Source organism: Diplotaxodon limnothrissa, linkage group LG14, assembly GCF_057381915.1.
Source record: "Diplotaxodon limnothrissa isolate DT_005_m linkage group LG14, D_limnothrissa_male_GT1.1, whole genome shotgun sequence".
Lineage (NCBI taxonomy): Eukaryota > Metazoa > Chordata > Actinopteri > Cichliformes > Cichlidae > Diplotaxodon > Diplotaxodon limnothrissa.
The window spans coordinates 42,322,367-42,348,137 of record NC_140609.1 but is presented as its reverse complement, the minus strand read 5'-3'; the positions used below and the strand labels follow the sequence as shown (position 1 = coordinate 42,348,137).

Genomic DNA, 25,771 nt, shown 5'->3' with positions numbered 1-25,771 from the left:
CAGATTTAAAAAATCATCTTACTAAATAAACTAAAAACTGAGAAATTATATTTGTAAATGAGTTTAATAATTTCAACATATAAGTGCAAATAGAAGGAGCCTTTATTCATGCTTTTACTTTGATGAGATTTGACCTGAATGATACATGATCACACAGTTTTGTAATTATATTATTATTTAGTGATTTAAACACTCGAGGATTGAAGAATGAGTGATTATTAATCTGTATGATTGAATCAATGTTTTTATTTAAACAGGTTTGTATTATTAATAATGATTATTCAATGAATTCAGACTCGACTCAGACTATGACTTTACTGATATTGACAGAAATATGAATGTGATTATTTCAATGACATTTCAAGGATGATTTTGTAAGTTTATAAATAAGTTTTTAAAGAACCAGATTAAACGAGTCACATCACAGCATAATTAGAGGAATCCAATAACAGGAATCTGAAACGAGGACTCATTTTACAGGAACCCGATCACAAAGTCAAATTACAGGAGTCATATTGAAAGACATTATAGAACCAGATTATATGGGTCAAATCACAGGAGGCATATTACGGCAAATTACAGGCGCTGGAATACAGGGTCAGACTAGAGTCAGAGTATAGGAGCAAGATTACAAAAAACAGATTACAGGAGTCAGATTAGAGCAGCGGTTCCCAAACTTTGTTTGCTGGGCCCCCCTTTGTTTTACAAGGAAAATGTTCGCGCTCCCCCCCCCTCCCGCGTGCGCACAAGCACACACACACATCCTCCAACCACACACGCACACATTTTGCTCCATTGCGGTTTATTTCACACCTCAAACATTTTGTAAACAATTAAGCAAATACAAGTAAACAGCAATAAATTACAGGCAGTAATAAAATAAACTCTTTTACGCTGCGTCCGCACCTACACGGGTGGTTTTGAACACGCAGCTGTTTCGTCCACCTAAACGGCATTTCGAATCACCGAAAACTGAGATTTTTTAAAACTCAGTTTTTACGTTTACGTGTGGACGAAGAATACAGAGTTCGTCAGGCAGCGTCAAAGCTATGTGCCTTTTTCACGTCACGCTGTGGCCACGTTATTGTTTACAGGAGATTAATCACAGAATGGCAGATAGAGACGAAATACTGTTAATCTGACTGTCTGCAGGTTTTACACGCAGTTACTGTCCCTCCATCTACAAAGGCAGAGGCGTCACAGTGTGATTATTTTACGTGCAGTTGGTTTTTTCCTGTGTAATAATGTTCAACATTGCATCAATACATTTTTCAAAAATGCCTCTCTGTGCAAAATGGGTTTAAAAACATAAACAGCTGTGGGATCCTGTTAGTCTGTGACAGAGGGAACAAATCGTGGCAGGATCAGCCTGATGTTATTTGCATCCTGCTGTAACTTTACTGTATAAAGAGCAAACATCTCCAACATGTCAGGAGTAGTTAGTCATTACAACAAGTGTTTGTGAACTAAAAATCAAGAATGTGGGATCCTGTTTGTCCGTGATTTGGAGAACCCAGGGAAAACCAACCCTGCAGGGAGACCTACCTCAGCACTTGTGCAGGTGAAGCCAAAGGGAAGATTTGCTTCACCATATTTTCTAGTCTTTGGCTTAGAATGAAGTTGGTTTGGAAACATATTCAGCGATGCTTCAGCTCCTGCTTTGCGTTTCTGTGGCCGCCCCGTGCTAGCAGTGTCCAAGCGTTGTTTTTTTTCCCACCCCTTTTCATACCGCGCCCCCCCTGCAATGGCTCTGCACCCCCCCTAGGGGGCAGCCCCATACTTTGGGAAGGTCTGGATTAGAGTAACCACACTACCAAGATTACAGAGTCATATTAGAAGAGTCAGATAATGCGATTAAAATTACAGGAGTCGGATGTTAGATATTTAGTTTAGAAGAAATGATAATACTATGAAGGATGTGTTTTTACCTTCAGAGACTCGCCGGTTAATCTCATGACTGTTTTCATGTGCAGTTTCTATAAAAATCTAGATGTGCGTATCAAGGTGTCTGCGATGTGTGGGCGTGTCTCTAGTTCCCATGGCGATTGTCTGCATACTGTGCAACATCCTGCTACTGGTTCCTGAGCTGAAGATCCAGTTCCTGTTGGACGGTCATGTGACTAGAGAGGCTACCTGGGCCACAGGACTGTGGGGCTCTGGCTTCCTGGTGAGTGTGTGTGCATACATGGACTGGTTCTTATACTTAATATATATACATGTACTACTTTAACATGCCATCCATGTGTGTTTGTGTATGTGACCTTCAGATCAGTAGGCCAAAGTAGGGATTCTACATATCGCCTTACTTTGGACCTTTCATCTCTTCCTCAAAGTTAAATAAGGTCAGCTTTTATAAAATGTCTGTTGTCTTTGAAACTAAGCTTCAAACTCTGGTGCCTTCACATCTAGGAAACGATTGGGGTCAACCTGAAACAAAGGCAGATGTGAAATGTAAAAGTGAGATCAGAGGTCAAGTGTGACATGATATTTAGATGCAAAATATGATGTGATAGTCACAATCACATAGTACGATTAAAAAGAACAAAGTAAACAACATGAGGAATATACAGAATATAATATTATTCCCTCAAAAGTAACTACTGCGCAGAGCTGCCGTAACAGAAGTCTGTAGACTGCTTATTCTTCTTTAGACTCTTTCTCCAATCTTTCTTCCTGAGTTAACTTAAGTAATGACTTTCTCCAAAACATCAGTGTGTCTACTACACCTCAATCCTACGAGACTAGGGATGGGTATTGATTTTCACGATTCCAATTCCAGTTTCGATTCTGTTTAACAATTCGATTCTTTATTGATTATTTTTAAAAAGGAGAACACTAAGGTTGATTAGCTTAGAACTTTGTTTTATATCTTCTCTTTGAACAAGATAGAAATTTAGGAGTAACATGGCCTTACAAACCCAACAGTGAGATCTTAAGAGATCCAGCCTGCGGCTCTTCAATGGGGTGTCACAGGGTCCCCAGGAAAACAAAATGTAAATGTAAAATAATAAAATAAATATTCTTCTGTAGCAATAACAAAGTTTAACATAAATTATTCTGTAGCAATTACGCAACAGTAATGTTCCTGCCTACAATTACACACATTCACTTACTGAAAATCATCTGCTGTGGCAAACGGGTGCAAACCTTTGACCACAAACTGAGTCTCTGCTCGGTGACGTTCGTCTATCCTGGCCTGAAAGGAGACGCTACCGGCAGACTGCAGCGAGAACTGCCAGCATCTGAGCCAGACTCTGTCTCTCATCATGGTCACCTAAATGCACAGTAATGGCAGGTCTGTAATAAGGCAGATCGCGCTAACATAATATGCACTGTTGTTGATTATTTACCTGCCGCATTAACGGGAGAGGACGTGCAAACGTTACCGCTGCTGCTGGGTTGAGATTCACGAGTCCGGAGTGGAATTAAAAACACGACATTCATTTAAGGTCATCGCGTGTTTGTGAGCAAATGCTTTTGCATATTCGTAGTGTTTCCTCCCTTAAACATCTACTTTGCAAGTATTGCAAGTTGCCCTGTTGTCATCCGTTCTCGTAAAGTATAACCAAACTTTTGAGCGTTTGAGCCGTTTAGGCGCCGTGTTTCCTGCCAGGTAAATGACGCTCCGCAACGTGGTGACGTCATTCGGGGCGACTGGACTCGATAAGGGAATCGTTTGCAAAAATGGCAAACAATTCCAAGGAACTGAAACAGTGGGAACCGGTTCTCAACAAGAACCGGGTTTCGATACCCATCCCTATACAAGACTGCTCAATAATTATAGGCCAATCTCCAACCTTCCTTTCATATCAAACATCCTTGAAAGAGTAGTTGTCAAACAGCTAACAGATCATCTGCAGAGGTTTATTTGAAGAGTTTCAGTCAGGTTTCAGAGCTCATCACAGCACAGAAACAGCTTTAGTGAAGGTTACAAATGATCTTCTTATGGCCTCTGACAGTGGACTCATCTCTGTGCTTGTCCTGCTAGACCTCAGTGCAGCGTTCCATACGTTCCCATATTTCATTGAGTGATTCATTCACAGCTCGGGGCAGATAGCCCCCCCTGCAGGTTTTCCTTCCCAGTGTTTCCAAAGCGCTTGCTCATTATGATTTTTGTTGTTTTTCTGTTTATAGTATTTTATACCTTACAGTATAAAGTACCTTGAGGCGACTGTTGTTGTGATTTGGTGCTGTATAAATAGAATTTAATTGAATTGAAAACTTGCATATTAATGATCATTAACTGACCTCCCAGCCCATTGTTCCTCAGTGGGCTGGCTTCAGTCATTGTACAAATGTCCTGTTTATAAGGTTGAAACCTGCAGTCAGCTGAGACTGAAGAAGTCACCTGATGATGATGAAACGTTTCTCCCACTGAAAAGTCCAGATGAACAGAATTAACTTTGGGTACAGACCTGTTACCTGTATTACCTGTGGTTTCAAAGGTGTTTGAAAATGTTGCTGTTAAACAAGTAAAGGAACATCATTTCATTAGTGTGTTTGATTCTACTGGCCCCTGTATTCTGGAAATAATTAATACTTCTCTTTATACTGGCTCAGTTCCTAGCTATTTTAAACAAGCTATTGTTGAACCAATGTTAAAGAAACCAAATTTGGATCCATCTCTTCCAAGCAGTTACAGGCCAATATCAAAACTACCATTGGTGTCAAAGATCTTGGAAAAAACAGTTGCAGAACAACTTAACAACTTTTTGGAAAAGAACAATGTTCTGGACATTTTCCAGTCTGGTTTCCGCAAATTGCACTCCACTGAAACCGCTTTGCTTAAAGTGTCTAGTGACATTCTGATGGCAGCAGACTCTGGAGAGTACACTGTTCTGGTTATGTTGGATCTCAGCTCTGCTTTTGATACTGTTGATCACAGCATCATGATAAATAGGCTGAAGGACTTGTTTGGGATTACTGGCGTTGTTTTAAAATGGTTTATGTCGTATCTATCTGAGAGATCCTTTACTGTCTGTATAAATCATGTGCTGTCGGAAACATCAGTTCTGTCTTCTGGGGTACCTCAAGGATCTGTTTTAGGTCCTATTCTCTTTTTGCTGTATATCCTCCCTCTAGGCCACATTATCAGACGTTACAATAATATTTCTTATCATCTCTATGCTGATGACATTCAGTTGTACTGTTCTTTCAAAGCTTCTGAGTTGTATAAATTGTCTTATTTAAATAATTGTCTGTCAGAAATCAAACAATGGTTAAATGACAGTTTCCTTCAGATAAATGCAGATAAAACAGAAACTTTGATTATTGCACCTGATCACATGCTCTCAGAAATTAGGCAGCATATCAGTTTTTTAGACCCTTCATTTCAGTCGAGTCTCAGAAACTTAGGTGTTATATTTGACAGTTCGATGTCTCTTGAGAAACACTCTAAACAACTTGTCCGGAACTGTTTTTATCATCTAAGAAACATTTCTAAACTCAGGCTACTGGGCCCTATTTCAGGAAGCCGGTTTAGAGCAAACTCTGAGTAAGTATACCCTGAGTTAACGGAAACTCTGGGTTTTCGGTTTCACAAAGCGAGTTTAGATTAATTCTGAGCGAGTTACTATGACGGTGTAATGTTCCTGTGTGGTGTTCCCCGGTCATAGACCCACAAGATTTATCAAAGAGGGATGCCACAAAATTGCAGGTATCAGGATGAACGAAACTTAATTCATGATGTGGTGATACTTGAACTACTACTTAAATTTTACATTTATTCTCACGGTTCCCAGGCGTGATTGGCTGTATAGATGGCACTCACATTCCAATCATTGCTCCTTCAGTAAATGAAGGAGACTATGTGAACAGGAAGTCTTTCCACAGCATTAATGTACAGGTACATAGCTCCCTGTAGCATTTCAAACTAACAAATTATTTCATTATAGTAATGGATGCTAATTTGTGTTCTCTGCACTGTGAAGATCATATGTGATGCTGCCAACATTATCACAAATGTGGAAGCCAACTGCTCAGCCTCTGTGAGTGGTGGTGGTGGAGGACCCCCACCTGTTTTTCGGGCCTCCGCTTTTTTTCTGTTGGCTATAACGGGTCACATTTGAGCATACAGAGTAAGCAAATATGTACTTGTAATGTGCTCAGATAATTTCAATAAGTGCTTACAGAGGGGAAATTAATGTAGCCTCTAACTGCAATTGATTTACATGGGACAAACAGACCAAGCACTATGGCTCATAATACAATTACACCTTACCTGTTTGGACTATATTTTTCTATTTCATTTTTACTTGCTGCCAGGAACGTTTGGGGCCTGTTGGGTTGCACCTGCGCTCACATCACATCACAAAATAAAATGTATGAAATAAAAAATAAAATAATATAATAAAATAACGTGTTAAATGGGTGGAAATCCCTCGATCAATGTTTAAATTAACACTCACGCATTGACTCTGTCGGCTATGTTTTGCCATGCATGCTCCCTTTCTTTTGCAGCTGAGGCTGTGTTACTTTTTTTCCGCAAAATTTGCATGTTATCGGCATATGCTGCCATCAGAATTTCAGCCTCAAGCGCTGTAAGATACATTGACCGCGCCTTCTTTCCCTCCGTCTCCATGGTGACTCGCTTAATCTGTGCTCCACTAATCAGGGCTTTATGTATCCTCGTGTGCGCGCTTAATTTGGGGTTAAAGCAACTCCGCGTTGACTGAACTACTTGTTATCAGCCTTTCTGAAACCGAATATTACGAGTTGGACAGTTCGGGGTTACTCAACCCTGAGTATCGTTTTTCACTCTGAGTTTTCTAAACCGGCTTCCTGAAATAGGGCCCTGGTGTCAAAGGCAGAACTTGAGATGATTACTCATGCTTTTATCTCTTCTCGTTTGGATTATTGTAACGATCTTTTTAGGTGTCTCAACAAATCAGCTCTGGATCGCCTTCAGTCTGTACAGAATGCAGCGGCAAGACTTTTAACTGGTACAAACAAGAGGTCACACATTACTCCAGTTTTGGCTTCTCTTCATTGGTTGCCTGTAAATTTTAGGGTTCATTTTAAAATTTTAGTTGTAACTTTTAGAGCTCTGCACGGTGAAGCTCCCCAGTATATCTCTGACCTACTGAAACCTCATGTTTCATCCCGAGCACTTAGGTCTTCAGGTCAGAGGCTACTGGTGGTCCCACGTACTAGATTTAAAACACGTGGGGTTCGGGCTTTTCAGGCACCGAGGCTGTGGAACTCTCTGCCGTTGTCTTTACGCTGTCTAGACTCTACTGACTCCTTTAAAAAGCAGCTGAAGACATTTTTATACAAACGGGCTTTTAATTAATTGAATTAATTTTAACTTGTATGTCTGATCTTACTGTAAAGCACTTTGTGATTTTTATCTGTGAAATGTGCTATATAAATAAATTTTACTTACTTACTTATTAACATTTGGAGAGAGCAGCTTTGCTCCATCCAATGGAGCTTGAATTTAGAATAAACCAACCAAAACTGCAGAGCTAATCTATTCGCTTATAGGAATAGAATAAACACATTGACATTGTACATATACAATGAAACTGTGGGTGCTCCCTATCAACTGTCCAGATATGAAATATAAATAGTAAGACAGCAGAGACAAATATCAGACATGAGAGACATGTAGAGAACAAGAGAAAGGCACACATTAGAACAGACCTTCCCAAAGTGTGTGTGTGTGGGGGGGGGGGGTGCAGAGCCATTGCAGGGGGGCGGTATGAAAAGGGAAAACAAACAAACAACGCTTGGATACTGCTAGCACGGGGCGGCCACAGAAACGCAAAGCAGGAGCTGAAGCATCGCTGAATATGTTTCCAAACCAACTTCATTCTAAGCCAAAGACTAGAAAATATGGTGAAGCAAATCTTCCCTTTGGCTTCACCTGCACAAGTGCTGAGGTAGGTCTCCCTGCAGGGTTGGTTTTCCCTGTCGGGAGCAGCGCTGGGCTGTTCAAATCACAGACTAACAGGTAGTGATGGGCAGATGAAGCCTCATGAAGCACTGAAGCTTTTCATCCAATTGGTTCACCCCAACGCGAAGCTTCTTGAAGCTTCATTTGCTCTAGCAGGACACCTACTGGACGTAAAAATATTAGTTGGCATGAATTTGAAGAGTGTGGCATTTTGCACACAGCCTGTAAATGTCAACAACAACAGGAGTGTGTAAAACATCTATATTGTAGTGATGGCAGTATACTGTGTATATTTATACTGGCAGTATGGAAAATGACTATTTGGAAACACCTAAAATGGAAATGATCATATACTGTGAGGTGAGGTGTGGACAGTGGTTGTGCTTTTGTAATATTGAGGCAAGGACAGTGATTAGTGTTTAGGGGACACATCATTGGTTTTTATTTAAAAACAACAGTTTCTCCACTGTGGCAGGTCGTAGGCGATTTCTTTTTTTTCTAAACTGTCTCTAACTCTCACTAACCGCAACTCTCCATCAAACACCCACATTTTGAATGGGGTCTGAGGGGTTTATATCGCTGTCATAGCTCGCGGCAAAGTTCGAACCGCTTTCTGAACCAGTCACGTGGTACAGCCGGGCAGCGAGGCTTCGGACGTCATCATTTTCAGCTCCTCCCATAAATGAAGCAAGCCTCGATACGCGCTTCGCGGAAACGCCCCCTCCATTACTCGACACACGCTTCGAAGCCTCGATACAGAACGTCCCATCACTACTAACAGGATCCCACAGCTGTTTATGTTTTTAAACCAATTTTGCGCAGAGAGGCATTTTTGAAAAATGTATTGATAGCAATGTTGAACATTATTACACAGGAAAAAACAACTACACGTAAAATAATCACACTGTGACGCCTCTGCCTTTGTAAATTGAGGGACAGTAACTGCGTGTAAAACCTGCAGACAGTCAGATTAACAGTATTTCGTCTCTATCTGCCATTCTGTGATTCATCTCATGTAAACAATAACGTGGCGCACAGCGTGACGTGAATAAAGGCACATAGCTTTGACGTTGCGTGACGTAAACGCAAAAAGGAGTTTTAAAAAATCTCAGTTTTCGGTGATTTGAAACGCTGTTTACGTGAACGAAACAGCTGCGGGTTCAAGAACACCCGTGTAGGTGCGGACAGCTTAAAAGAGTTAGTCGTTTATTTTATTACTGCCTGTAATTTATTGCTGTTTACTTGTATTTGCTTAATTGTTTACAAAATGTTTGAGGTGTGAAATAAACCGCAATGGAGCAAAATATGGGCGTGTGTGGTTGGAGGATGTGCTTGTGCCCGCGCGGGGGGGGGACATTTTTCTTGTAAAACAAAGGGGGGCCCAGCAAATAAAGTTTGGGAACCGCTGCATTAGAAGAACAAGTTCCAAGCGCTTGGAAGTAGTGCAGAGGACATGGTCTGGGTAGAGTCTGTGTGTGAGTGGCTGAGTGATCAGGGCCACTCAGACCATGGCTGAGATGGTGTTTGTTAACAGTCCGAATGGCCCCGGGGAAGAAGCTGTTAGTGAGTGTGTGGGACCTGACTGACCAAAAGCGCCGACCGGAGGGCAATGGGTCAAACAGGTGGTGGCCGGGGTGCCGGGGGTCACCTGTGATAGCCCTGGTTTTCCTGAGACAGGAGGATCAGGCGATGACCTCCAGGGGTGTCAGAGGGCAGCCAGGGATGTTTTTGGTGTTTTAATGACCCTCTGTGCAGCCTTCCTGCTCTCAGTCGTGGCCCCTGAGTACCAAACACCAGGCAGGAGGAGAGCACGCTCTCCACTGAAGAGCATTAGCAGCTCCTGGTCCAGGTTATTCTTCCTCAGGACACGGAACAAGCGCAGCCACTGCTGGGCCTTCTGGGCGATGCTGTTGTGGGTCTGAGTGAGATCAGCCGAGATGTGAGTGCCCAGAAACCTGAAGGTGGAGACAAATTCCACCTGTTCTCCATTTACAATGAGAGTGGACCTGTCTGTGCCTACTGAAGTCCATGATGAGTTCTTTGGTTTTAGGATGTTCAGCTTCTGTTTGTTTTCTGAGCAGGAGATATTCTCTTCCTCCATGTAGAATAGAATAGCCCTTTATTGTCATTGTACATATACAGTGAAAATTGCACACGCGCCATAAGGTGCTCCATAATCTGCTGTTATGGCACCGGTCCTGGAGTACATAAGCACACAGCCCGCTGCCCATTAACTTACCGGTGTCTTTGTTGCATCCTGGGGCTGGGGAACCAGCAGCTAGTCACCCAGAATGGCTAACTGAAGGCAGAACAGTCCTGATCCCCAAGGACCCCCAGAAGGGACCAATCCCCTCCAACTACCGGCCAATAACCTGCCTCAGCACCACGTGGCAGCTCCTGTCAGGCATCATAGCGGCTAAGATGAACAGGCACATGGGTCACAACATGAGCGGGACACAAAAAGGAACTGGCAGGAATACCAGAGGAGCAAAACACCAGCTACTGGTAGACTGAACAGTCAGCCGAGACTGCAAGACCAGACTGACCAACCTGTGCACTGCCTGGATGGATTACAAGAAAACCTGACTCAATGCCCCACACCTGGATCCTGGAATGCCTAGACCTGTCTACAACAGATCAACAGGATCCTAAGAGCCCTCATCAGGAACTCAGTGGGGACGTGGCGAACAGCAATAGAGGCCATGTGTTTTTCCACTCCTCTCCTCCTTACCCTTATCTTCCCTGCTTAGCCTCTATGTCCTTGTCTTGTCTTGTGTGCATTACTTTCCCTGGAACACTCTCTCACTGTCGTTCTCTAAAACCTAAAGAGAATTATGGATTTGATCAACTGGTCTCTGAATGCTATTGACACCCTTTTCTCAACGAGAAGTCTGGGCTCGGGAGAGCCTGAGTGCCCTGGAGGGACTTTCCCTGCTGGATACACGATGGACGGGTGGCAGAACTGGAGGGTCGTGTGCCTGGCGGGACTGTCGATCGAGGACGCTGAAGATATCTATCTATTCGGAACCGTGATAACAGGGTTCATGCTGATCGGAGTTGGCTTAGCCCTGGTTTATCGGAGAAATAAGAGAGCGGAACCGGCTGTTCAAACCCCCCCAAGGCTGCCCGCTGGAATCGAAGCGATGGGATGAGGCGCGACCTCTCACAACGAACGTAATATGGTCAACACCTTGGAGACGCTTGCAGCTGCTGTGAAGGCTCAAAATAACACCATTGAGCGTATGAGGGGAAACATCAGAGAGAGGCCTGCTCACAATGACACCCTTGAGCGACAGTTGGAACACATCGCGGAACGGATCACTGCAGTTGTGAAGTCTCAGAATCAAAAGAACGACAACACCATGGAACAGAAGTTTGATACCATCATGGGGAGGCTCGCGGCTCTCCAACGGGAGATTGAGAGGCCAGCATCAGAGTGTTAAAGAGCAGCCTGAAAATTCTCCTGGGCTGCTCGCATGGAAATTTACAAAATCAATATCGAAATTGCGAACCCCCATCACGGCACCAGCTGCAGGCCCAAGGCTGGAGCTGAACTATCACTCCCTGATAACGACTGTGTTACGGCTATTCTTCCCATCCCATGCAAGGCCACCTGGATTGGCTGGAGAACTGTTTACTTAGCCTGATAGGGCGAAGGACACTGTCTCAGCTGAACTATGGACACGCACACACATACACACTTACACTGATAAGCACGCACTCATCCCCCTCCCTTTCCAAACGCCTTCAATGCTTGTTTCCTGCGGGGGAACACGGCAGGTCTGTGTGCCGCGCTGGAATGGTAGCGCTGTGCAGGGCGGCTGCTGTGTTCGCTTCGGATTACTCCTCACCCCCCACCCAATCCTGTGGCTTGTCATGTCTTTCACAATGTTGTGCTGTGGACATTTATGTGCCCTGCATGTGGCGACAAATAAAGCTTGATGATACTGATACTGATACTTCAGCTCTTGGGGGAGGCGGACGCCTCTCTCTCCCTTGTCTTTCCTGCTTAGCTCCTATGTCCTTGTCTAGTCTCGTCTAACTCTAACCCTCAGAGATCCTTTCAGTCTCGTTCTTGTTCTCTAAAAAGTTAAGAAGAATTATAACTGTTGATTTGATCAACTGGTCCCTGAGTGCAGTTGACACTCTCTTCTCTACGAGGAGCCTGGGTTCGAGAGAGCCCCAGTGGAGGGACATTCCCTGCTGGATACACGATGGATGGGTAGCAGAAGTGGCGCGTCGTGTGGCTGGCGGGTCTGTCTATCGAGGACATTGAAGACATCTACCTATTCAGAACCATGACAACGGGGTTCTTGCTGATCTGAGCTGGTTTGGCCCTAGCTTATCAGCGGCAGCTGGACGCTTGAAGACCAATGCCGACGAGAACAACAACAAATTCTCCCCTGATAGCAACAACGAGACTCCCTAACTCTCTCACCAGTTCCCTCCAGGCCACCTGCGTAGGCTGCAGACTGTTGATCTTCGCTTAATTGGGTGAAAGGACATTTCCTCAGGCTGAACGCAAGCCACACATCCTCACACGCACGCACACAGACAAAAAGGCCATGTCTACACTAATACGTTTTGATCTTTTTCTCTCTGTTTTGGCCTCCCGTCCACACTGAGACGGCGTTTTCGGTCAAGGAAAACTGAGCTTTTTGAAAATGCTCTCCAAAGCAGATACGTTTGAAAAACGCAGCTTTTGCGTTGTGGTGTGGACTGTGAAAATGGAGGCTTTGTAAAACCATGATGCATTTTAGTCATGTGATGCAGTCATGTGACCAATTCAACTAAGGTGGTGGACAGCATTTTGTTTGCTGTCAGTTTTGACAGACCTATTAAAGGTTAATATCAGTCTGTACATGCTCCAGATAGCTTTTCTTCCAATTCTTTAATTCTCACTCGTTTTTGCAACTTTGCACTCTCATATTACTCGCTGCAACAACTCCACCTCATTGTCAGTCCATTTAAAAGATTTGGTGCTTTTCCTTCACATTTTGCCGCGATGTTTCAAAGAGCCGCAAAGTAAAAAAACAGCAGAAAGAAATGAGGGAGGTTGAATTGTGTTACTTTACGTGCATGTACAGTACTGGAACGTAAGCGTTTTTGGCTGTTTCAATGTGGACGAACAACTCTTTGAAAATGATAGTGTGGACACGGAGCAGTTTTAGACGAAGGTAGTCAAACTTAGGGGATCGAACTACCAGAAGGCAACATTGCAGACATCGAGGACAGCTACAAGTACCTGGGGATCCCACAGGCAAATGGGAACCATGAAGAGGCCGCTAGGAAAGCTGCAACCACCAAGTACCTGCAGAGCGTCAGGCAAGTCCTGAGGACTATCAACACCTACGCCCTACCTGTGATCAGGTACCCTGCTGGGATAATAAGCTGGCCAAAGGAGGAGATAGAAGCCACTGACATCAAGGCAAGAAAGCTCCTGACCATGCACGGAGGGTTTCACCCCAAGTCCAGCACCCTGAGGCTGTACGCTAAGTGGAAGGAAGGAGGTTGGGGACCGTTGAATGTCAGCACCTCAAATGGTAAATGGCGTGTATTTATATAGCGCTTTACTAGTCCCTAAGGACCCCAAAGTGCTTTACATATCCAGTCATCCACCCATTCACACACACATTCACACACTGGTGATGGCAGCTACATTGTAGCCACAGCCACCCTGGGGCGCACTGACAGAGGCGAGGCTGCCGGACACTGGCGCCACCGGGCCCTCTGACCACCACCAGTAGGCAACGGGTGAAGTGTCTTGCCCAAGGACACAACGACAGACTGTCCGAGCCGGGGCTCGAACCGGCAACCTTCCGATTACAAGGCAAACTCCCAACTCTTGAGCCACGATCGTGCTGGGTCTGGTGTCAGTTACCTCAGGCAGCAGAAACGTGAGAACGAAGAGGAGCAAGAGGAGGCACCATCATGGAAGGACGGGCCCCTGCACGGTATGTACCACCAGCAGGTAGAGTAAGTGACTGATATCCAGAAATCCTACCAGTGGCTGGACAAAGCTGGACTGAAAGACAGCACAGAGGCACTAATCATGGCAGCAGAAGAACAAGCTCTGAGATCCACAGAGGCTGGAGTCTATCACACCAGGTGCAGGTTGTGTAAAGATGCCCCTGAGACAATCCAGCCATATCCTTCATATTCATGTTATTTTAAATGGCTGAATTTGTGTTAGTACAAGTTCCTTACTGAGGATTTTTTGTGTGTTCCTGGTTGTGGTTTTATCTGCTCAGTGACTGTCGATAATAACTGTGCTGCGTCTGGTACAGTACATTTTGTCATTTGGGATTTTAATGTTTGACCTTTGACTCATTGTATTGACTTTGAGTACTCCGGGAGAGTAGAAAAGCGCTATATAAGAATCAGTCCATTTACCATTTTACCATTTACTTGTCAGTTACATTTGCATCAGTATAATTTGCTTACTGATGATGTGTTTTTATGTTCCTCTTTGTGATTGGACCTCAACAAAGTTAAAGTAGAAAATGAAATCAAGGTGTAACAGTTTAACTAGAATTTTTAAACTCTGATTTCAGGTTCTACTTGGAGCTCGAGCCTTTGTCCAGAGCAGCAGAACCCGAGGCTGCTGTGCGTTCAGGAGTCAGGTGACCTCAGGCTCCACCCCCTCTCGCACCGATTTTCATCACAGATGTTTTTTATCAAAGTGAAATCTGGAAACCACATCTGTATTTTTCTGACACGTGTGAGCTGCTCCAGATGTTGTCAGTCATATCACGTCTCTCTTCTCCAGATGTTGTGCCAGCTGCTTTACTCCTGCCTGTGTCTGCTCTCTGCTGCCTCCTGCTCCCTGGTCAGTGCCACTGGTCTGTCTCAGGGTCCCCTCTGCCTCTACAACGACTCCTCTGGTCCCACCTGGGGGGTCCCGCTGCAGCCCCTCCCAGGCCGGTGAGACACACTCACACAGATGTTCTGAACTGGTTTTAGTGGTTTCCTGTCTCTCTGTCCTCAGACACTCGGAGTAATGTCAAAGATGTTTTCTTTGTAGCCTCGGCCAGATGTTTCCTTGTACTCTTGGGCAGATATTTTCCTGTCTCCTTAGACACTCGGGATACCTGTTCAACAGGACTCTGTGGTCTGGGGTCTGCTTGGAGCCCAGCTCGGTGGTCCAGTGGAACTTGGTCCTGTTCAGTGTGATGGGGACTGTGAGCGGACTGCAGACGGTCCTCTGTGGGGCCAACATCCTGAACTCCATACTTGGCCTGATTCTGGGCCGGGGCCTCTCCCACAGTAAGGTCTGTGGGAGAACACACCTTTGGACCATCTATTTATAACGTCTGCTCCAGATTTAGCAGTTTATTCATATCGCACGTGTGTGTGTGTGTGTTTCTATGTTTCAGATCAGTCCAGTTTCAGTTTGACGTGAGTTCGATCCTGGGAGCTCCAACTGTGATACACAGAATTAAAATTAAAAGTCTTTCACTGATGCACTTTAGATAATCAATAGCATGAAGATCAATAACCTGAAATACCTCGACCTTACGCAGGATTGCAGTACATGTACCTTTTAATAATTATTTATTTATTTTCCTGAATAAAACTATTCAAACATCCAGTTAAGCTAAATAATCAATAATAAAATAATATCCTCGTGCTTAATAAGAGCTTCAACAAATTCAAATGTTTGGTTAAAAAAAAACAACTAAATCATTGATTTTTGTTTTCAAAGTTAAACTCAGATTTTTATTGATTATGTTGTTTACTGATCATTTTATTAAACTTTTTATTTTTTTAATTAATTTATTTTGATTAGCATTCAGATATCTCAGTGTATACAGAATAAAGATCTACCACAAAGAAAGCACGAGACAAGGCTAATCAACAGTTATTGGCTGAAGCATACGCTTATGCTGTTTGTGTTTTTGTGATAATCCATAAAAACAAATAAAACTAAAAGTGTTAAAGATGTTGTGGTTTTAGTTGCAGAGATAATATCTGCAGATGTCACAGTTCTGATTACACTGATCATTCAGATAAGAACAACACAGCGCAAACAACAACGCTCTGTATTTATTCATGTGTTTGTGGAGTTTGCAGTGTGATGTTTCGAGGTTATGGTCCATGTGGATGATGGTCCAGTGTGGCGTCTTTGAACCCTGAGCCATCCTGTTCTGTCTCAGTCTGTTTTATCTGCAAGCTTGCAGCACATAAAGCTGAGTTTTCCTCCTGTATTTGGGTGCATTATGACTCCAACTCCAACCTGTCTGGGGGTTTTGCAGGACTGTGTTGCTGACATAAAATTGTGGTTGGTGCTCAGCTTTTTAAACTTGAATGCACCAACAAACACTATTACACTATTCAGACTCTCGCTCCTCTTTTAAGGACGACCTTGGCCCTGAATGTCAAGGTGACCTCAGATGAAGCAGGGCTCAGACGCACAGCTCCAAGTGAACTCCACTGCATTAATGTGTGAGTGAGCCAGAGGTCACACCCTGACTACGCACGTAGACAAGTACCATACACACACGTGCGATGGATCATGGCTCAGGTTTCTTTTTTAATCATGTGACAAACAGGAAGTAGAGCCGTGAGGATGAAAGTGGAGTCAGACTCTGGTTCAGCAGCTAAATGCAGCGGCTGTTTCAGAGCCACGTCTGCAGTGTGAAATGCAGACACGAGTGAGGCCCACACTCCCTGTGACGGCAGGCTCTGCTGAGGCAGGTGGGCTGGTTAATGGGTTGTGAGGGTGGAGTTAAAATGGGGTTGTCTTCCTGATCTGACTGTAGGTGGTGTGTTTGAGGTCAGGGTCAGTCCAGTTACGCTTGCCGTCTCAGTGTAACGCCTTGTGTGTGTGTGTGTCCACGTGTCTTGTTTCCCCGCTTTGTTCCCATGTTCTCCTTGTGTTCAGCGTCATGTCTCCCAGCCCGTTGTGTCCTCTGTACGTGTTCCGTAGTTTGATCCGTGTCTCGTCTCCCATTGTCACTTCCCTGTTCACTTGTTTAGTCCGAGTGTCTTACTCTGCCTATTTCCTGTTTTATTTTGACAGTCCCGTGTTCCATGTTCGGTGTGTTTAATTTTGCTTCCCCTGTGGAGTCATGTTCATCTGGCAGCTGGTTCCATCGGTACCTTTCTGTGTATTTACGCCCTCTGTCTCCCTCTGCTGGTCGTCTGATCATCTGCTAAGCTCCTCGTGTCTCATATCTATTTCCTAGTGTTCCTGGTTTTCATGTATTTATTTTCCCAGTTTAGGTTTTTGCGATTAGTTTCTCTTTTTCGTGTGTGGTTCATGTTTTCGGCCATAATAAAAGACACGTTTTCTGTTCAGATCAGCACTGTTTCCACGTTTCGTGTGTCTGTCTTTGGGTCCACTACTGTCCACTCCACAGACCATGACATGACAACATGAGCTGAAGCTCAGGAGGGCTCAGAGGGCTGATTGATCAATCATCACACAAGTATTTTTTATTATTTATTTATTTTCTTATTTTGTCTGCTGCCCGTCATGGCCCCCTTGTCAAACCCTGTTGTCGTACCCCTTGACACCTTCCCCCATATCTCTGCTCAAAGTGCCAAAACCTCAGCCAGTGAGTGTTTGATTTCTATTTATTCATGTGGTGTTTCTGCTCCCTCCGCACCCTTGCTCTTGAATAACTTTCAAAATATACTGTATATCTAAAACCCAAAGCAGGCTGCCTGTGTACGGGAGCTGTCAGGAGGCTGTCATGTTAGTCTGCTCTGCCTGGCATACACACTGTCTTATGAATTCATGAGCTTGAAGTAGAAAAATATCTGTAAAACTGTGCGTGTAGCTGTCTGTGTGTACACGTTTACCTTTGATTATACATTTGCATGTAGGTGGCACAGCTTTGATGACATGTTAAACACAACACTGCAAAAATGAAAATAGGCACCGATGAGAAATGATCTTTACAAGTCTGTGCAATTTTTAGTTGATATATATACATGCAGCCAGCATGGATTCATGTGCATGATGTGACTTTAACCACATAAAAAGACCCCAATTCACCAGCCAGAGAAGATTCTTAAGTTTCTCAGCTTTTTCATGTAAAGGTTTTGGTCTAATCAGCCCTCAGTCTGTGCTGATTTAACATCGGAGCCCATTTCTCCCTGTCCTTAATCAGGCTCTCATCATGTTTCCTGCACGCCATGAATGATTCACTGTCGGTCAGATCTGAGCACGTGGACAGCCTCTAAAGGACTTGAGCGACCGTGGCTCAGGGGGTTGGGAAGCGCATCTGTAACCGGAAGGTCGCCGGTTCAATCCCTGGGCTCTCTGTCCTGGTCGTTGTGTCCTTGGGCAAGACACTTTACCCTACCGCCTACTGGTGTTGGCCAGAGGGGCCGATGGTGCGATATGGCAGCCTCGCCTCTGTCAGTCTGCCCCAGGGCAGCTGTGGCTACAACTGTAGCTGCCTCCACCAGTGTGTGAATGTGAGAGTGAATGAATAGTGCCATTGTAAAGTGCTTTGGGTGCCTTGAAAAGCGCTATATAAATCCAATCTATTATTGTTTTCTGTCTAGAAGTTCTGTAACATCTTCCAGCCTTTTAAGATGAAACGGGAGCTCGAGAGATGAAGGGGGCATATTATAATATCACAGAAGACTTCTCTCTGATAAACCTTCGCCATGGTGCTGCTCTGCAGGTCACTGACGGTTGAAGACGAAAGAGCCTGGGTAAAAGAAAGGGGAGAAAGAAAGAGGGAAAGAAAAACAGCGGGGAAGAGGGACGGGGATAAAGGGCAAAAAACAAAAACCAACAAAATAAGCAGACAAAAAATCCATCTATCAATCACCTGGGGTGGCTGTAGCTCAGGTGGCAGAGCAGGTCAGCCACTAATCAGAAGGTCGGTGGTTCGATCCCAGGCTGCATCCTGGCTGCATGCCAAATATCCTTGGGCAAGATACTAACCCCATGTTTGCCTACTGGTGGTGGTCAGAGGGCCCGGTGGCGCCAGTGTCCGGCAGCCTCGCCTCTGTCAGTGCGCCCCAGGGCAGCTGTGGCTACAATGTAGCTGCCATCACCAGTGTGTGAATGTGTGTGTGAATGACTGAATGTAGTGTAAAGTAGTGTAAAGTCCTATGGACTAGAAAAGCGCTATACAAATGCAGGCCAGGCCATCACCTGTTGAGAATGAAAAAAGAGTTAATGATCTGCTCTCATTTGTTTCCTTGTAAATGTGACACCATGCCCTACCTGGAATCCACCTGTGCAGGTATTTTTACAGGCTGTTTGTTCTCCGAGAGGTTGGACCGGTCGGGCTGCTTCACCTGAGAGGAGGCGGACAAGGTTTAACGGCATATTGTATGTTTTACGATAAGGGAATTCTTAGGGACTTCCAATCAATAAAAGATCAATACCAGTTAAGTAAAATGAACTTTTTTAGGTTCTTACAAATTAGGCATCATCTATATAATTTTATACCTAAGAGAACAGATCTTTTTTCTTTACCTGTTCTGAGTATATTTGTCAAGGCTTATCAGGCTGACACAGGCCTTAAGGTGATTTCAAGATTGTACAAGGGTATACAAGAGGTTAAGAAGTGGAATACTACCTACATCAAAAAAAATGGGAAAATGAAACAAATATAGCAATATCAGATAACATTTGGTATGAGCAATGCGCTTTTCAGTGGAGAATTTCTAGTTCTAATACATGGAGATGTTACGGTTGGAAGAGTATCTGTAGGTTTTTTATTACCCCTGCACAAAGTAAACATTATTTTAATCACTCTAATTGCTGGAGAAATTGTGGGGCCCAAGGAGTAAAACATTTTCATCTGTTCTGGTCTTGCCCAAGGATCAACATTTTTTGGGTATTGATCCACTCTGAGTTGCAGATTATTTTTGGTATGCAGCTTCCCTTTAATTGGGACGAACTTTTGTTTGGATATTTATACTCAGTAAATGTAGATAAAATGTCTAAGCAGTTGTATGGTATCCTGAGTTTGGCTGCCCGTAAAATTATTACCAAGAAATGGCTTAGTGTGAAAATTCCATCACTGGGTGATTGGCATGAGACTGTACATGGGATGTTTAAAATGGAAAGAATTACCTTCATTAAAAGACTCCAGTTTGATATATTTAGTGAAATTTGGGGTAAATGGAAACACTACATCCGGTTAAGGAGACCCGATCTTGTTTGAATCTCTGTAACTATATATGCCACATTTCTGAATCGTTATGTGTTTATATGTATATGTTAGTATGTATGAGACTACAAGTGAACACATATGTAAGTAGGTATGTGTATGTATGCTTAAGAATATGGGTGTGTGAGTGAATATGTGTGTGCGAGTACATACACACTAGAGGGTACACCCGTCTGTTTTTCTTATTTTTATTTATTTATTTATTTTATTATTTACGTCTGTTCTTGATTATATGTTTATTTTGGATTATTTGTGTTTATATAGGTTGTTTAATAAAAAGAGAATAACAAAAAAAAGAAAAAAGAGAAAACAAGCTGAAGAAAAAAAAAGAGCAACACAATCAACATCATCGCGATGATATATGGGAATATGACAGTAAATACTAAATATTAAACATTATTGTGCAGCACATAAGATCAACAGAACACAGTGTGCTTTGAGGTAGGAGCCAAAAAGGGTGTAGTTTGTGGGTGTGATCACCCGTGTGTACACCTGTGAGCATGGACGCGCTTGTTTTTTTAAAAGGTTCCTTCATGTAATGATCTGCTAGAGGGTGTGGGGGGGCCACAGCCCCGTCCTCCAGGGCATGAAGCAGGTATGGACGAGATCAAGACTCCAGACATCCAGAGGCCCTCAGAAGGAAGCAGAGGAGCCGAGTCATGTGTCGAGCTCAGAGTTTGAAATCAGCCATTTCCTCTAATTCTTTTATGTGCAGCCCAGCAGCTCAGAGTGCGTGTGGTCATGTGGTCATGTGAACATGTGCTGATTCTGCTTTCCTGCTGAGTGTCACTCTGCTGCAAACAGTGAACACACCTGTTCAGCCAATCACATTAATGCCCTCTGATCTGATATCAGGTCTCCTTCATCAGGATGTGGGACAGGAGGTGTTCATGTTTCCATGGAAACAGCTGTAATGTGCAGCCGTCACCTTAGAGACCAACAGCAGCACTGAGCGCGCTCAGACACCAAATGATTGACTGTAATTCAAACTCTGTTCTCCCGCTCTGTGCCGAAGATTCATCGTCATCAGTAAAACAAAACGAGTTTTATTTGAACCTTTGAGGTTTTCACCGTTCAGCAGAACTCTGTATGTGTGAGTGTGTGTGTCTGAGTGTGAGTGACGTCTGGGTGTGGGCGAGGCCTCGCTTGCCGCACCTGTCGTAGGTAAATGTAAGTGCGACAGAGCCAAGAACACGGAAGTGACCGTGTGGCCGGAGGCTCGCTGCGCTGTTTCCTGATTATTGGAGCTTTGTATTGATTGTTGATGATGACTGGGGGCGCGACCATCCCGCTGATCCCGCTGAAGCTGCTCGCGCTCGGGCTCGTGCTGGCTTCGGGTCTGGCTATGGACTGCAGTTGGAACCAGTCCACCGACCCCAAACAGGTCCCGGATTTCGAGGCTGGCGGAGCGCGGCTGCTGAGCAATGTGATGGAGCTCGATCCCAAGAGTTGTCGGGCGATGTGCTGCGCGCTCCCGGACTGCGACCTGGCTGTGATCGGGTTTCCGACGGACGGACCGACCCACTGCAAGCTGGTGGGCTGTGGGGACGGCCACGACGCCTGCGCACTTCGTCCCAGTAGCCAGTTTGAGGTTTACCGTAAGCTCGTGGCGGAAAAGGCCGACGGAGATGCGCAGGAGGGCGGCCAGGAGGAGAACAACATGCCGCAGGTGCAGCGCTGGGAGCCGCGGAGCAACGGGTCTAACAACAGTAAGAAGCTTTGATTATTGATCGACAGGCAGAGCCGTAATGGAGCTGACAGATCAGGCTGAACATAACTGATCCTTTACCTAATCGATAGATGGCTCATTGATCAGTCTGCAGGGAGAAACCTGATCAGTTTAACTTGATTATTGGTCGTTATTATTATTATTATTATTGATTTCCTCCTTCGTGCTGAAGACTTTCAAAATAAAACAAACAAAAGAAGGCGGAGTCAGAGCTGACTCAGTAATGACCTCATTCACTGAAACCTTTGAGAATACTGAGCTCATACTTCCTGATCAATAACAGAGTTGGCGTGTGAATCTGTGAAAAGGGAGTCGCTGTGGGCGGCGCATTTGGTGCCTCATTGTTGTTGAGCAATGCTGCCCATCCTGCTCTGCTGCATTGTTACCTGCACAGGTGAACTGCAGACACAAACCCGTGACCTGTGGCCTCTTTGTGACGCTTCACGCTCTGGTTGATCAGAGACATATTCACACTAATGTCAACAGGAAGCGCCAAACATGGACTGAACCTGAGAGCGTGGACGCTGTGGTCATTATTATAATAATGATAAAAACAAGTGAAATTGATGTCACAGAGAAACTGACCTTTGACCTTTTTAGTCTAACGTGACGGATGAGGCTTTCAGCTGCTCAGTGATTACCTGAAACAGAGAGCTTTATGAGCACAAGGTGAGTGAAGAAGAAACCCGCAGTGCATCATGGGAGCCCCCGGCAGCCTCTCTCGGGTCGAGCACCTCTGAGAGTTAATGATCTGCTCTCATTTGTTTCCTTGTAAATGTGACACCATGCCCTACCTGGAATCCACCTGTGCAGGTATTTTTACAGGCTGTTTGTTCTCCGAGAGGTTGGACCGGTCGGGCTGCTTCACCTGAGAGGAGGCGGAGCCCTCACCTGTTTGTTTGAAGGTGATTTAAACACCTGAGATTTTCATGAGGTTTGGGTTTTTGAGTCCATCTACTGTCCAGTTTATTTTGCTGGCACACCCATAATGCACCTGGTTTTCTGGATTAACTCATTGGTGTTACCTGATACGTCAACACTCCTTTCTTTGTATTTTGGTTGGAAGGTCAGCTGAAGCCATGGCAGCGCCTCCACCGTGGCTCACAGATGGCTGCAGACTCTCAGTGTGGGATCTCCTCATACATACTGATGTGGATCCATCGCTCCGTCACACCTGGTCCTCTTCAGTCCAGTTCTCGTGTCATTTTCAGACCTCAGTCTTTTCTCCTGTGTCCCCTCATGTGGAATGACTTCCTGACAGCCGTCCTTCACTGAGACCTGTCTGATGAGGCTTCAGTGGACACTAGATGATCGTCATTAGTAGATGATACTTTGAGTGTTAGTTTTACACTTTTTAAGTTCTTACTGTGAGGAGGGCGTTTGAAAAAACATGTGACTCCAGAGTCTGAGCCTCGTCAGGGAAGGTATATTTACCAAACTAATAAGTGTTAAAAACGTCTCATTCGTTTAGTTTCCACGACCACTAACTTTGTTAGTGTTCTTTCTTTTTCCAAACATCTAGTTCTTATTTTTATTTTAGTGCGCTATGATGACCGTGACAAAGAGCCTAAAGACAGTTTAAAACTGGTTCTTTGCTCAGGTGTCTGTTATGAGCAGAGACAAAACTGGCTCATCTTTGCATCAGAAGCCTGAGGTCAGAGGTCAACAAACAAACGCACTCCTTCAGGAAGCTGGAGAGCTGTTGCTCAAGAGCACTTTGAAAATTACAGGAAACTGACAGGGTTTGAACTCAGCCAATCAGAGAGCGCCGAAAGATTATCAGTGCTGTTATTGACGGTGTCTCTGTTGTCTCTCTCAGTTCGCTGTCGCTTGCCGATGAAGGTGGGCCCGTGTCGCGCTGCCTTCCCACGCTTCTTCTACAACGTGACGAGCGGGAACTGCAGCGGCTTCGTGTACGGCGGCTGCGAGGCCAACAGAAACCACTTTGAGTCTCAGGAGGAGTGTGAGGCCACCTGTTCCGGGGTCACAGGTAAACTTCCTGTTTATGTTTGTTTAAAGGAACAGTGCCTATTTAAGTACACGGGGAATATAAATTCATCGTTGACTGTGTGGGGATGAGGCGCGCAGGCGGATTTCACCTGCAGGTTGAAAAAAAAAAAAACGACACACGCGAGCGTCATTAAAACACAGATCCACGGCACACGTTACAGATCGGATATGAAACCACTCCTTTAAAGTCACAGACTAATGACGTGTTTGATAATCAGTAACCAACGTTTGACTGATCGAGCACACAGACTGTGAGGGTCATTATTAAACCGACTGTGGGGGGGCTCTGGCTGTGACAGCTGTGGGGTCAAAGTTCACAGCACAAATCTTTGTCCTTTCTTAAATTTCCTTCATTAAAATCATTTTTGTCCTCCGTGTTTCTGAATCAAACAACAGCAGCTGAGCGGCTCGCATCTTCTCCCATCTGAGATGATTTGATTGGACAATCAGATCAGGTGACTTTTCCTGTCAGACACTCGATTTTCAGATTATTACGACACTGCTTAAAGGCACCATGATCACAGAGGACACACACACAGTATCAAAGGTGTGTTTACTCACGCAGTAAAAACATTAAAATCTGATCTAAAGAATGTAAAAGGGGCGGGACTAACAGCTGGTTTGTTTAAGGTGGTCTGGTGTTTGTACCTGAGTGAACCAGAACTGGATCAGTTTAACGTTTTTGTTCCAGGTAAACCAGAGAACACCTGGTTTACTTCAACCTGGTTCAAGGTTCAAGGTTCTTTATTTGTCACATGCATAGTTATACAAGTATAACACACAGTGAAATGTAGCCTGACACGCTCCTCGACATGTGCAAAAAAATTGGGGGGGGGGGGGGGGGGTGTAGAGGAAAAACATTATATATATATATATACACACACACACACACACACACACACACATATAGTATATACATTGGGTGAATGTGCAGTAGTAGCAGCAAGCAGGTGAATTCTGTACATTAATATGAATAGACATCTGACTATTTTACAGGATAGACAATATAAAGATATTTAAATTAAAGGAATTGAAATGTACATTGTGCCTTGGTTTAGTGTCTGGAAGAGTCCTGTCTCAGTCACTTATAGATGATGTGAGAGGGCGGGTGTGTGTTTAGGGCCCGGATGGCTTGGGGATAGAAGCTCCTCTTGAGTCTCTCTGTCCTTGCCCGGATGATGCGGAACCTTCTACCAGATTGCAGAAGTTGGAACAGTTTGTTGCCAGGATGGGACGGGTCCTTCAGTATCTGCGCTGCTCTAGTCCGGCATCTCCTGGTGTAGGTGTCCTGAAGCGGGGGGAGAGCAATCCTGCAGCAGCGTTCTGCTGTACGGATCACTCTCTGGAGAGCTTTTTGGTCCTTCACACAGCTGTTCCCAAACCACGATGTCATGTTCTGTGTGAGGATGCTCTCCACAGCGCCTGTATACAACCTGCTGGACGATCAGTGGAGTGTGTCCTCTCACCATCAGCTTTCCTTTAAAAGGACAGCTTTGGCTTACCTGTACTCAGCTGATGAGTTTACAAAAGCAGCACTGTAAACCCACATGACAGCATTCATGCCCCCGATTGGTTGAGTGTTCAACTGGAAGGACGGGCATTCTTCATTTAGGTGCTGCACCTGGTTACACCTGTGGAGCACACCTGGTCAAAGTAAACTGTGTGTGTTTTTCCAGGCCCAGTTCTCCCTGATGAGTCCACTCCTGCTCCTCCTCCTGTTAAAGCTCCTCGGATGGCTCCAAATGTTCTGGTTGAATCTGATCCAGAATCTGCTGACTTTGACAAATCTGGTAACGCCACCCCGACTCACCAACCAATCACTGATCAATAACACTGATCATTTATAACACCTGTCACTACTGCAGTACTCCAGTACTACTAGCAGTCCCACTCAAGTTACCTTTGAAAAGTACTTCTTCTAGAGGAAGATGCAGTGCTGCCACCTGCAGGACAACCAGGTTCAAACAGTGCTGCAGTATGGCTGTGAAC

The 25,771-nt window shown here is 44.6% G+C and overlaps 2 protein-coding genes and 1 pseudogene across 2 annotated transcripts in view; all 3 read left to right on the top strand.

Annotated features, from left to right (window-relative positions):
* The first annotated feature begins 1,990 nt into the window (after nucleotides 1–1,990).
* Nucleotides 1,991–15,335, top strand: LOC146619612 (transmembrane 4 L6 family member 1). Its single transcript, XM_085371447.1, has 5 exons — nucleotides 1,991–2,167; nucleotides 14,452–14,520; nucleotides 14,667–14,821; nucleotides 14,976–15,168; nucleotides 15,274–15,335. The coding sequence occupies exons 1-5, from the start codon at nucleotides 1,991–1,993 to the stop codon at nucleotides 15,292–15,294; spliced, it is 615 nt and encodes a 204-aa protein (XP_085227573.1). The 3' UTR covers nucleotides 15,295–15,335.
* LOC146619613 (uncharacterized) lies at nucleotides 10,732–11,340 on the top strand (annotated as a pseudogene).
* A 5,886-nt stretch (nucleotides 15,336–21,221) lies between the features above and the next one.
* The window catches only part of spint2 (serine peptidase inhibitor, Kunitz type, 2), an 8,134-nt gene continuing 3,584 nt past the window's right edge, over nucleotides 21,222–25,771 (top strand). Inside the window, exons 1-3 of the mRNA XM_085371439.1 lie at nucleotides 21,222–21,752; nucleotides 23,592–23,762; nucleotides 25,459–25,572. Coding sequence (XP_085227565.1) covers nucleotides 21,308–21,752; nucleotides 23,592–23,762; nucleotides 25,459–25,572 — 730 coding nt within the window. The 5' untranslated portion in view covers nucleotides 21,222–21,307. The remainder of the gene's footprint in view (nucleotides 21,753–23,591; nucleotides 23,763–25,458; nucleotides 25,573–25,771) is intronic.